The following is a 13,384-nucleotide window of genomic DNA, read 5'->3' as shown; positions in this document are numbered from 1 at the left end:
GATTCCAGGTGTGGTCTCCCCAGGGCAGAGCAGAGGGGCAGGAGAACCTCTCTGACCTACTGACCACATCATGGGAAACTGAGCATTATTGAGTAAAAATAATGAATTAGTCCTTCTCTAAATAGCAGGGACTCCAGGAGACTTACATTTCAACATGAAGAGTGGATTTGATGTATTTTCTCGGATTCTCGTCTCAAATGGCCGGGGGGTCGGGCAGAGGTTGGTGACTCGTGGGAAATCAGCGCGATGTGCGGTGGGATGGGAGCGGTTCCTGCTCCGCTGCTGGGATTCGAGGCTGTTTCAGGAGAAAATCCTTCCTGAATTGCTCTGGGCCACTGGTTGACCCTGACAAACAGTTTCTGTTGCAGCGCCGGCAAATCTGTATCTGACAAAGAAAATAGTTGTGCTTTGATGCTAAATATAACAGCCTGGAAGGTCAAGTCGAGCTTTCCTCCAAATTACATTCTGCAGCCTATAGCTATGACAGAGAAATCCTGACTTTTCCAGCCTTTTCGCTACTTCTGGGGGAATTTGGAACCCAATTTTCCCCCTTTTTTGTGGAATAATTCTGCAGAATCGGGGGGTCGGGGTGTGGGACGGGACTGGGGTTCCTCCCCATACCCCACATGCTGCGTCGTGACGGGACGGGGCAACCTGGGCCCAGAGCGGGGTTTGGGGATTTTAGCTGCTGATTCATGATAATAGTGGAGGGGAAAGAAAATAGAACAGATGGTGTTGAAATGGGATTGATCCTTTGACTTTAGGGACAAAAAAAAAAGGAAGGTGGAGAACACTCCCACAAAATTTGTTGCATTGATTTTTTTTTTTAATAGTGATAGGCTGGAAATGATAATTTAACTTAATTTTCTTCTGTTTGTTACTCATCCGTGATGTTTCCTATACTGTAGGAAATATTCTTTGCATCATGATGTTTCTTTTGAGAAGTTTTATAGAGAGATTCGGTGGAGCTGGAGAGCAGCTGAGATCAAACCTTCCTGCGCCTGCCAGCGCTGCCCTGGGCTGGGGGGTTTGACGTGTTTATACCCAGAATGGACCTGCTCCAATTTCAGTTTTCTGAGCAATATCAGGAAGAAGAGAAGTGACATCTTCATTCCACCCTCATTTCCCCACATAGTCTCTCTAAGCCAGCCCAGCAGGACACAGAACCCCAGGATCCCAGGCTGGCTGGGTTGCAGGATCCCTGTAGATCCCCAGCCCTGCTCACGCAGGGTCACAGAGCAGATCCCACAGGATCCCAGGGGGTTTGAATGTCTCAGAGAAGGAGACTCCACACCCGCTCTGGGCAGCCTGGGCCAGGCTCTGGCACCGCAAAGGAAAGAAGTTTCTCCTGGTGTTCAGATGGAGCCTCCTGTGTTTCAGTCTGTGCCCGTTGCCCCTCACCCTGGCGCTGGGCACCACTGAACAGAGTCTGGTCCATCCCGTGACACCCACCCTGAGATATTGATCCATTGAGCAGATCCCTCTCAGCTTCTCTTCTCCAGCTCCACAGCCCCAGCTCTCTCAGTGTCTCCCCATCACAAAGATGCTCCAGAGCCCTCAGCATCTTTGTGTCCCTCCCTGGACTCTCTGCAGTGGTTCCTTGTCCTTCTCAAACTGGGGAGCCCAGCACTGGCCCCCGTTGTGCAGATGTGGCCTCCCCAGGGCAGAGCAGAGGGGGAGGATTCCCCTCCCTGACCTGCTGCTCACACTCTTCCTCACACACCCCAGGTCCCATTGGCCTCTTGGCCACACGGGCACATTGGTGACTCATGGTCACCCTGTTGTTGACCAGAACTCCCAGGTCCCTCTGCAGAGCTGCTCCCAGCAGGTCCCCCAACCTGTGCTGGTGCTGGGGGTTGTTCCTCCCCAGGTGCAGGACCCTGCACTGGCCCTTGTTGGACTTCATCAGGTTCTTCTTGCCCAGTCCAGCCTGGCCAGGTCTCTGGATGGCAGCGCAGCCTCTGGGGTGTCACCCAGTCCTCCCAGTTTGGGATCAGCAGACTTGCTGGGGGTGCACTCGGTCTCTTCATCCAGGTCATTGATGAACAGGTTGAACAGGACTGGACCCAGTATTGACCCTGGGGATCCCCACTGACTATAGGACCCCAACCAGACTCTGCACAGTTGATCACAACCCTCTGGGCTCTGCCATCCAGCCACTTCATGACCCATCTCACCGCGCGCTCATCCTGAGCTTGTCCATGAGGATGCTGTGTGGGGTGGTGTGAAAAGCTGCCCAGGGTGGTAGTGGAACTGGGTTGTCTCTGGGCTGCTTTGCCTCACCAGCTTGCAAAATATCCCAGTATTTTGTTTCTCAGGAAGATGCGTCTCCCAGCGAACCCTTCGCTACCTGCTGGTGTGCGGCAGGGTGAGGGGGTGGCACAGGAGCACCGGGGTGCATAGATCATAGAATGATCCTGGTTGGAAAAGACCCTCCAGATGATGGAGTCCAACTGTTCCCCACCCCATGTCCTGAGAACCTCATGTCCGTCTGTCCAGCCCTCCAGGGATGGTGACTCCAGCACTGCCCTGGGCAGCCTGTTCAATGCCCCACAGCCCTTTGGGGAAGAAATTGTTCCCACATCCAACCTCAACCTCCCCTGGTGCAACTTGAGGCCGTTTCCTCTGCTCCTGGCGCTTGTTCCTGGGGAGCAGAGCCCGACCCCCCTGGCTCCAAGCTCCTTTCAGGCAGTTCAGAGATCAGGTCTCCCCTCAGCCTCATTAGTAACTTAACACTTGCCTTGCCGGCTTTTTCTAGGTGATTTTTAGGTATTTTTCCTAGATATGCTGGAAAATTGGAGGGATACAGGACTAAAGCACAGAGCTTTGGGTCCAAATATCGGCACCAAATAGAAGCATCTGGAAAAACGCTGAAGAGGGAGAGGAGCTTGTCCATGCAGCGACTGTGCTCCCCGAGTGCGTTAACGCTCGCGAGACCTATTTGTGCTTTATGGATTTCCAAAGGTTTGGAGGCTTTGCCTTTGTAAGCAAAAATAGGTTTGTATTTGATGGTTTCTTCTGTTTCGCAGCCTATGCAAGCGGCGAGATGTCCCACGGACGAGCTGTCGCTGACCAACTGCGCCGTGGTGAACGAGAAGGACTTTCCCTCTGGGCAGTAAGTGTGAATTCTCGCTCATTCAACTTGGAATCAAAAAGGAATTGTTTTCAAAATTTGCATGAAGGTGGAATGTAATTTGGGGTTTGGGAGGCTGAATACCATAGGTTATTAAAAAAACTTCTTTCGAGACCGAAACTTTAAATGTGCCTCTTTCTCAGAGCTGGAGAGACTAAAAACCAGTCAGTCTTTCTCTGAAGCTTTTCTCCTTGGGAACCGGATCTGCTTAAATAATGATAATTACTATTTTAATCGCTATTTTAATGCTGGACTTCAGGCCTTTTGTTTTGTTTTGCTGCTGTTCCTGTTACATACTTAGAATATTTGGACCATTTCAAGTAGATTTTTATCATTTAATTGTGTTACCGGGGGCATCTTCTCGCTTTCCCAGCATCTTGGAGTGAACGGAGTCAGCAGAAACTCTCGTTCTGGGGCTTTTTGTGCACAAGAACAAAACGGGAGGAAAACCAGAGTGTGGGCACAACAATTTGGATTCTTTAATTCCAGTTCAGTGGTGACTGATAGCAGCTGCCTTGGGGTTTTACTTTTGTGAAAAAGGTGGAAAACACATCAATTTTTCAGCTCAGCCCACACAGAAAGGCTTTGTATTAAAAGAAGGCTGTGCTGCCATCCAGAGACCTGGACAGGCTGGAGAGTTGGGCAGGGAAAAATGTAATGAAATAGAACAAGTGCAAGTGTAGAGTCTTGAATCTGGGCAGGAACAACCCCAGGTTCCAGTGTAAGTTGGGGAACGACCTATTAGAGAGCAGCGTAGGGGAAAGGGACCTGGGGGTCCTGGGGACAGCAGGGTGACCATGAGCCAGCACTTTGCCCTTGTGGCCAGGAAGCCAATGGTACCTGGGGTGGGTTAGAAGGGGGTGGTCAGTAGGTCAGAGAGGTTCTCCTGCCCCTCTGCTCTGCCCTGGGGAGACCACACCTGGAATCTTGTGTCCAGTTGTGGCCCCTCAGTTCCAGCAGGACAGGGAACTGCTGGAGAGAGTCCAGCACAGCCACCAAGATGCTGCAGGGAGTGGAGCATCTCCCGTGTGAGGAAAGGCTGAGGGAGCTGGGGCTCTGGAGCTGGACAAGAGGAGACTGAGGGGGGACTCATTCCTGGGGATCAATATGGAAAGGGGGAGTGTCAGGAGGATGGAGCCAGGCTCTTCTGGTGACAACCAGTGACAGGACAAGGGGCAATGGGTGCAAACTGGAACACAAGAGGTTCCACTTAAATTTGAGAAGCAACTTGTTCCCGGTGAGGGTGGCAGAGCCTGGCCCAGGCTGCCCAGGGGGGTTGTGGAGTCTCCTTCTGTGCAGACATTCCAACCCGCCTGGACACCTTCCTGTGTAACCTCATCTGGGTGTTCCTGCTCCATGGGGGATTGCACTGGATGAGCTTTCCAGGGCCCTTTCAACCCCTCACATTCTGGGATTCTGTGAAGCCAATTGAAATAATTAGTTTCCTTGCTTTGCTGCAACTGTATGGCAGCTCTTAAAGATTTCGACATGTAGATTGTGAACAGAAGGAATGAATGTAGCAGAAAGTGCAGCAGAAGGTTTGGGTTTGCAAAATGGGGAAAAAAAAGTTAAAAAAGATATTAAGTGATGCAGTTGGGGCCTTACCGTGAAATATCTGGCCTGGGTGGGTTCTGCTGGGGACGGAGAAGGAAGTGGCAGGGAGGGAGGGGACGATGTGATTTAAGACTTGATGCATTTTTTGCTGCCCTGGAGAGCTGTCCCGGCCCTTAGTGAGTGACTGAGCTTTAATAAAACACCAAAACAAAGAGAAAACACCTAAACCGACCTTAAATCAGCACAACTTTGGGAGTCAGAAGCAGCAAAAAGTATCTGCTTGCACAGAGCAGTGTCCTGGTCTCCTCCTATGATGTAGATTTTTTTTTTAAACTGATTCACTGCGAAAATACCTGAACATTGTACCTCATGCATTATAGAAATGTTAATTTCCTCAGATATGGATGTCCTGGGGACATGCAGCTTCCAGACCGACAGCACCAGCTGCTTCCCTTTCATCGCCTGTATGGAAGCGTGAGGAAGAAACATCCCGTAACTGGGGCTGATTCTCCCCGGGAGAGCTGCTTAGAAATCTAGAAATCTAGAAATCGGGGCTTGGAAAGAAAGCAGCGTATGTTTGGTTGCTATAAATCGCTTGGAGAAGTGGAAGGGTGCGGAGAAACCCAGCTGCTGAGGCTGCAGCGATTGTGCTGCATTGCAGATACGCCGGGCGGACGGGTCTCAGCTCCGCGGTCAGCGGGTTCGGTTCGTGCCGTCCCCACCGCGGCACAGGGTGTTCTGGTGGCGGTTACACGAAGGGCTTTGCCTTCACGCTTCCGTTTGGTGTGCGGCTGGGAGCTTGACCCCGGATCGGGGGGATGGCGCAGCCCCAGGGTGTCACTGTGCATCTTTTTCATGCTTCATTTTCTGCATCCTGCAAGTCGGGCAAGCGTGAGTCAGTGTTTTGTGCCGCGTGATGCAGTGTATTATTATAGTACCGTCTCGGTTTGATGAGTTACACTGACTTAAATTCCCATGACATCTCCCAGTGTATTTTGGAGCGAGAAACAAGTGCTGGAAACACCCAGGTGGGGAAGGGGACAAGTCCGGGAGGAAACCAGCACAGCTTATCTCAATTGCAATGATTTTTTTTATGTTGAGAGCTGACAAATTATTCTTTTATTCTGCCTTTCACGTGGAAAGACAATCCATCTTATCTCATGCCAGAAAAGGCTGTGAGGAGCCTTGCTGAATAATTTATATGCGTTTCCAAACGTGCACGTGGGGCACAACAACCCCATGGACGCTGCAGGCTGGGAAGAGCGGCTGGAAAAAGACCTGGGGGTGTTGGTGACAGCAGCTGAACATGAGCCAGCGTGTGCCCAGGTGGCCAAGAGGCCACAGGATCCTGGCTGGTACCAGCACTGGGGTGGCCAGCAGGCCCAGGGCAGCGACCGTCCCTGTGCTGGGACCTGGGGAGGACAGACCGCCAATGCTGGGGCAGTTCTGGGCCCTTCAGCTCAGGGCTCACAATGGCGGCACCAGAATCACCTCAGGGCTCAAAATGGCGGCACCAGGGGTGGTGGGATCACCTCAGTGCACAAAATGGTGGCGCCAGTGGCACCAAAATCACCTGAGGGCTCAAGAAAGAGCTTGAGGTGCTGGAGCGAGTGGAGAGAAGGGAACGGAGCTGGTGAGGGGCTGGGGCACAAGTGTGATGGGAGCGGCTGAGGGACCTGGGGGGTTCAGCTGGAGAACAGGAGCTGAGGGGAGACCTTCTGATCTCTGAACTGCCTGAAAGGAGCTTGGAGCCAGGGGGGTCGGGCTCTGCTCCCCAGGAACAAGCGCCAGGAGCAGAGGAAACGGCCTCAAGTTGCGCCAGGGGGGTTGAGGGTGGATCTGGGAACAATTTCTTCCCCAAGGGGCTGTGGGGCATTGGAACAGGCTGCCCAGGGCAGTGCTGGAGTCACCATCCCTGGAGGGCTGGACAGACGGACATGAGGTTCTCAGGACATGGGGCAGTCCTGGGGTGGGTAACGGTTGCACTTGATGAGCTTGAGGGTCTTTTCCAACCAAAATGATTCTGTGATTCTATGATTCACAAGTATGAAAACTAACGGACACCCAGGTTAAATTACCTGTTATTTTTTTCTGTCGGTTTGCTCAGCCTGGTCGGGGGATTTACCAGCCGTTTCCTGGGCCCTGTCAGGAGCTCTCCTCACGATCTGCCATCAGCTCTGCTGTGCTGCTCGTTGTTCCAGCCAAGGCTTTACATGTGTTAGAGCAGCTTCCCTTCCAGCTCTTGGGAGGTATCTGGCCCTGGTGACTCATTTTGTTCATTAATAAGCAGAAGCTGTTAATGAGGCTGAGATTTCCTCCCTGTGTCTTCATGAGCTCTCCCAGCTCCTTCCTGGGAAACATCAATGTAGGAAAATGCATTTAGTTTTTCCCGCTGTTGCCTTGTTTTGAACATTCTTATTACTCAGGTTGCTTACAGCTTGTTGAAAACCACCTGCTCCTGCGTCTTGGAGAAGAAACGTGGTTGTTCCTTTGCCTTTTGGAGACTTTTCTCAAAGAACCTCTCAGGATTTGACCTTTCCTAATCTTCCTCCTTGGCTGGAGATTTATTTCAGAAAGATATTTTTGAGCCAGACTTAGTGCACTGCCAGGATCCAGCTCCGTCTTAAGCAGCTTCGATCTTGGGTCTTTTTCTGGCTGACGAGTTGTTTCTAGTAGGATGTTATTTGTTATCCCGCGTATTTCCTGATGACATATTCCAGTAGCGTAACTGGGACTTAAATTTGCCTCCAGGCATGTTTGGTTAACGCTCTGCAACATAATACCTTCCTTTCCACTTGGTTGTATATTGATATTAACTGGAATTACTCAGGCTGATACACTCAGTGGTGAAAGCTCTTGATTTTAGTCCCGGCTTTCTGGGCAGCTGCTCTGGTTTATCTGCTACTCAGTTTAAAGTGGAACGTTCAGGGGAAGGATGGTCTCCCCAGACCTGCTGGTGACACTTTTCCTCCCGCAGCCGATGCCGTTGCCGTCTCTGCTGCAGGGACACGTTGCTGGCTCACGTTCGACTCCTTGTTCTCAGGTCCTTTTCTGCAGAGCCACGTTCCAGCCAGTTGGCTCCCAGCCTGTGCTGCTGCTCGGGGTTATTCCTCCCCAGTTGGAGGACTTTGCGTTTTCCTTTGTTGAACTCGCTGGGATTTGCATCAGTCCGTATCTCCCCCCTGTCCAAGTCGTTCTGAATGGCGGCACCATGAGCACCATAGAATCATCTCGGTTGGAACAGACCCTCAGGATCATCGAGTCCAACCATAACCCAACCCCATCACTAACCCGTGTCCCTGAGAACCTTGTCTGAACGCCTTTTAAACCCCTCCAGGGATGGTGACTCCAGCACTGCCCTGGGCAGCCTGTTCCAATGCCCCACAGCCCTTTGGGGAAGAAATTGTTCCCCACATCCAACCTCAACCTCCCCTGGCGCAACTTGAGGCCATTTTCTTATCATGGATAAGGATATAAGGCTACTGGAGAGTGTCCAGAGGAGGGACACCAATTTGGTGAAGGTTTGGAGGGGAAGCCGTGTGAGGAGCGGCTGCAGTCCCTGGGTTTGTTCAGCTGGAGCAGAGCAGACTGAGGGCAGAGCTCATGGGCTGCAGGTTCAGCAGGAGCAGGAGGGGCAGGGTGAGCTCTGCTCTGTGACAGTGACAGAGCCCAGGGAACGGCAGAAGATGAGCCAGGGAGGGTCAGTGGGACATGAGGAAAAGGTTCTTCACCCAGAGGTGCTGGACACTGAACAGGCTCCCCAGGGAGGTGTCACGGCCCCAACCTGACAGTGTTCAAGAAGAGACTGGACAACGTCCTCAGACACACGGGGTGACCTGTGGGGTGTCCTGTGCAGGGACAGGAGTTGGACTCCAGGATCCTGTGGGTCCCTCCAGCTCAGGACATTCCATGATTCCATGAATACATTCACTGCCAACGTGGGTGCCCAGGACCATGGGCCTTGTCTGGTGTCCCAGCTCATCTGTCCCTTTGGTTCTGGCCGTGGGGCAGAGGGGACACCCCAGGTCGCGTGAGCTGGTGGCTCCTGTACCCAGGGGTGTCAAAGCGCCCGCAGCTGAGAAGAAGAATGAGGTGGAAGCTGATTCCGCTGTCACCTCTGCCACCAGCGCACACAAATCCACCTGCCTTTGCTTTTGCTTTCTTACGCCAAAGGTGAATCCGCCTTTCACGTGGTCAGAGCTGCCCGGCGTAGTCTGGGGAGGACTTTGAGCAGCTTTGGAGCTTCTTTGTTTCTGACGGTTCAGCGTAGAGAGCGACAGGAGGCACGTGCAATTTGTTGTGATTTTATAACAGTTCTGACCTTCAGGTGCCATCTGAGCTGCCGGTCGCTGTTGGAGAGGAGGATCAGCCTCAGCGCTGAGGGGGTTTTATTTATATACAGAAATTCTGCTGCCATCAAACTTCTAAACTACACATTAAATCCTTGTGCAGACTTTGCAGCTGTTTCCTGTTGAAATCACCGCTGGGGTTTACTGCTTAGACTGGGGTAAAATATTAATGCTTTGGTGTTAGATGCTTGAGATACGAAACCAGAGTGGATTTTTAGGTACAGCAGCCTTGACCTTTATGCTTATAGTTTGGTTATCTCATGTTTGCATATTGTAATTCTTGAGGTAAGGGGAGTTATTAGTACAATTATCAGTACAAGGTAATTATTAGTACAGTGTCTTCAGGTCACGCTGTATCTCTGCTGGGCAGACTCCTGTGCACCAGCGTCGCGGTGCAGCTCTGAACCCTTTATTTTTGCTTTTATAGGACCAGATACGTTTTCTTCCTTTGAATTATCGCGGCGCCGGCAGCGATGCTCAATATCAGACTGAAATCCCCTTTGCTCTCTCTCCTAGACACGTCGTTGTGAAGACTTCTCCCAACCACAAGTACATTTTCACGCTGAGAACCCATCCCTCGGTTGTTCCTGGCAGCATCGCCTTCAGCTTGCCCCAGGTACCATTCATATATGGTTTAACTTACTGTTTCGCTATAGAATAAGGAAAATCTCTTCCAAGATCAGGCTTGAAGGTACCAATTCTGACCGGAGGGAGATGTCTGTATAAACGTATCCTACAGACTGATTTCTGACAGCAAAAATTCAAGGAGACTTTTACTATAGCTGAAGCAACTTGCTTTTATTGCTTCGATCTATTTGTAGCGCACAGTGGGATAAAAATACTAGAAAAGGTGTAAATCAACCTTTGAAAAATACACTAGAAACAAACTATTTCAGAAAGAAAAGCCAAAGCGGTGTCTGCTGTTCTTTGTGATTTGTATTGTTTCCGATTTCCTTGGACTTTAACAGGTTTTCTTTGCTATTCTGATCTTTTAAAACCCGCAGGAGTTCCATTGTTAGTGTTGCCAGATGGAAAGTGCAACACAATGCATTAAATAGATTGAACTTGTCTTCTCTTTCTTAATTAAGTTGAGTTATCACCTGTGAAGTGATGGTTAGAATAAATAACTGATACAATTAACTTGTAGATAGCAAAATGAACCTTGTGGCCTTTAACTGGCTTAGGCAGTGGGTCACAAAACGTAAAACTGCGACAACCACGGTCCCTGATTTAATGCTGTTGTAATTTCCTGCATGGAAATGGAGTCTCTGTATGTCTGGGCATAGGCCGCAAAACACCTTTTTGTTTCTTCACATCTTGTTCAAACGCAGATTTGTCCAGATCGATGGGTGAAGAGGATGTTGAGTGAGGCCCAAAAATGAAAAGCAGAAGATATTTGTATCATGAGGTTCATGTAGATGCATTTGTGGTCTGGGGTTGTTTTTGGTAGGTTCCAGTAGCTATTGTAGAGCCAGGAAAGCTCTTTTGCTACGACTGAGGTGGGTTGCTCACCCCTAAAAAGTGACTGTGGTGTTAAGTGTTAGAGCTGCTGGGAGGTGAGTGTTTTATTGCAGTATTCCTGGCACCGGGATTCAATTTCCAGTATTTCCCGAAGCCTTAAATATCTGAGACCCCAAGAAAGTCTGTTGTATGTTTATTATGCGCATGAGGTTCTTGACCACCTTCATTCCGTAGCAATCTCAGCTCTTAGGCCTAAAGACGAAAAGCTGTGACAAATGTTGAGTACTGCAGGGCCCAGAAGGTGATGGGCCGTGCAGCGGTGACAAACTTAGCAGAAAACACCCCCGTGAACACAGGAATTGAGCCACAGGGAGGATCCCAGCTGATCTCTCTGTGAAATTTGGTGATAGGCTTAACCTGGCGGGTTTAAACCCAGCCCAGGGTTTGCGGGAGCACCAGTGCCTGTCACCATTCCTGCGCCGGTGTCACCATTCCTGCGCCGGTGTCACCATTCCTGCGCCGGTGTCACCAGTGCCCGTCACCATTCCTGCGCCGGTGTCACCATTCCTGCGCCGGTGTCACCAGTGCCCGTCACCATTCCTGCGCCGGTGTCACCATTCCTGCGCCGGTGTCACCAGTGCCCGTCACCATTCCTGCACCAGTGTCACCATTCCTGCGCCGGTGTCACCAGTGCCCGTCACCATTCCTGCGCCGGTGTCACCATTCCTGCGCCGGTGTCACCAGTGCCCGTCACCATTCCTGCGCCGGTGTCACCATTCCTGCGCCGGTGTCACCAGTGCCCGTCACCATTCCTGCGCCGGTGTCACCATTCCTGCGCCGGTGTCACCAGTGCCCGTCACCATTCCTGCACCAGTGTCACCATTCCTGCGCCGGTGTCACCAGTGCCCGTCACCATTCCTGCACCAGTGTCACCATTCCTGCGCCGGTGTCACCAGTGCCCGTCACCATTCCTGCGCCGGTGTCACCATTCCTGCACTGGTGTCACCAGTGCCCGTCACCATTCCTGCGCCGGTGTCACCATTCCTGCACCGGTGTCACCAGTGCCCGTCACCATTCCTGCGCCGGTGTCACCATTCCTGCGCCGGTGTCACCAGTGCCCGTCACCATTCCTGCGCCGGTGTCACCATTCCTGCGCCGGTGTCACCAGTGCCCGTCACCATTCCTGCGCCGGTGTCACCATTCCTGCGCCGGTGTCACCAGTGCCCGTCACCATTCCTGCACCGGTGTCACCATTCCTGCGCCGGTGTCACCAGTGCCCGTCACCATTCCTGCACCAGTGTCACCATTCCTGCGCCGGTGTCACCAGTGCCCGTCACCATTCCTGCGCCGGTGTCACCAGTGCCCGGTGCATCAGGTACAGGCCAGTTTGGGTATCGTTTGCTAAAGACTTGGAGCATCCAGGGAAGGGGGAAGATTGTTCCTGGCCTTGCAGGTGAACAGTGAAAGTGGTAAAGTCTGAGATTAAATATGGAAACGTAACTTGTTTTCAGCCTCTTGGCAATACTGGTAAGTACACGTAGGAGTTCCTGCGCTGGGCTTTGGTTTCCAACAGGTTGCTCTCTGTTGTGCCAAGGGGATTATTTCCTTAAGCCTGACTTCTGTCTTGGACAATAAACATATTAGAGGGGGAGTAAAGGTCATTGTATTCCTTCTTTCTCACTTGTCCCTGCCAAATAAAAAGCCAAACATAAATGACCATAAAGTACAGCATTTCAAACGCGATCTTAACCCGAGCCTTGTGTAATGATACTTATATATTTTGTGTGATTCATGCCTCTCTAAGGCTCAGATATTTGAGAGACCATGAACAGTGGTGGGCCTGTCAGTCCCCGCCGGCCCGTCTGTAGCACAGGAGCCATTGGAGAAGGACCATTCTTCCAATATTCAAGCCAGAATTTTGCTATAGTAAAGGTCACAGATTTTCACATCACATCATTATTGAACCGTTTCTCACTTCTCTTGCGGTTCCGTGCTGCACAATCTATTTAGAGGAACCTGAAAGCACCTAAAGGATTCGAGCAGTTCCATTTTCACTAGTTCTATGAACAAGTTCTGGTTTCGGTAACATTATAACTTAAAGCACATTACAACAATTTCCAGCAACGAGTAGATAGATTGAAGCTTTTAAAATGCTGTGTGATCTGAGGTCAGAGAAAGGAATTGTTAATAGAAATCATTCCCCGTTTACTTGTTTCCTGTTAATTTGAGGGTCTCTGTAAGATCCTGTTCTGCCCTGTTCTGCCCTTTTTTTGCTGCTTTTCAGGGTTCTCATGGATGAGCCTGTTTTTCCGAGCGAGGATGCGACTCTGGGAGGGTATTTGTTCTAAAGTCTTTGTCTTGTTTTCGCAGAGAAAATGGGCTGGACTTTCCATCGGGCAGGAGATAGACGGTAAGTCAGACGGCAGCACGGTCACGATGTGTATTTATAAAAGCTGAATTCTCTGTTTCCACGCGGAAGTCAAACTGAATTGGAAAACTTAGATCTTCAGCCCTTCTTCAGGTAACGTGAGGCCCTCGTTAGCGAAAGGGAGTCGCTCTTGTGTCTGCAGGCATTCGGTCTTTTCGCATTTTCAGAACCTGGAGGATTATTTTGACTGTTACCGTCAGACATCTGCTGGTGCATGAGCACAGCTCTGTGTGCGGCATCAGTGTCCACATGCAGATAGAACCACAGAATCATTTTGGTTGGAAAAGCCCCTCAAGATGATCGAGTCCAACCATAACCCACCCCAGGCACTGCCCCATGTCCTGAGAACCTCATGTCCGTCTGTCCAACCCTCCAGGGATGGTGACTCCAGCACTGCCCTGGGCAGCCTGTTCCAATGCCCCACAGCCCTTTGGAGAAGAAATTGTTCCCAGATCCAAC

At 51.0% G+C, this 13,384-nt stretch overlaps 1 protein-coding gene across 2 annotated transcripts in view; it reads left to right on the top strand.

Moving 5' to 3' along the window:
• Positions 1-13,384, top strand: part of NSF (N-ethylmaleimide sensitive factor, vesicle fusing ATPase) — a 91,823-nt gene that overhangs the window by 17,229 nt on the left and 61,210 nt on the right. For both annotated transcript variants that reach the window (XM_082071130.1, XM_082071131.1), the window contains exons 2-4: positions 3,030-3,115; positions 9,553-9,652; positions 12,868-12,907. In XM_082071130.1, coding sequence (XP_081927256.1) covers positions 3,030-3,115; positions 9,553-9,652; positions 12,868-12,907 — 226 coding nt within the window. The remainder of the gene's footprint in view (positions 1-3,029; positions 3,116-9,552; positions 9,653-12,867; positions 12,908-13,384) is intronic.

This window comes from Streptopelia decaocto (assembly GCF_964273445.1).
Source record: "Streptopelia decaocto genome assembly, chromosome: 22".
Lineage (NCBI taxonomy): Eukaryota > Metazoa > Chordata > Aves > Columbiformes > Columbidae > Streptopelia > Streptopelia decaocto.
Note: the sequence above shows the minus strand (reverse complement) of the source record. Positions and strands in the feature narration are given on the sequence as shown.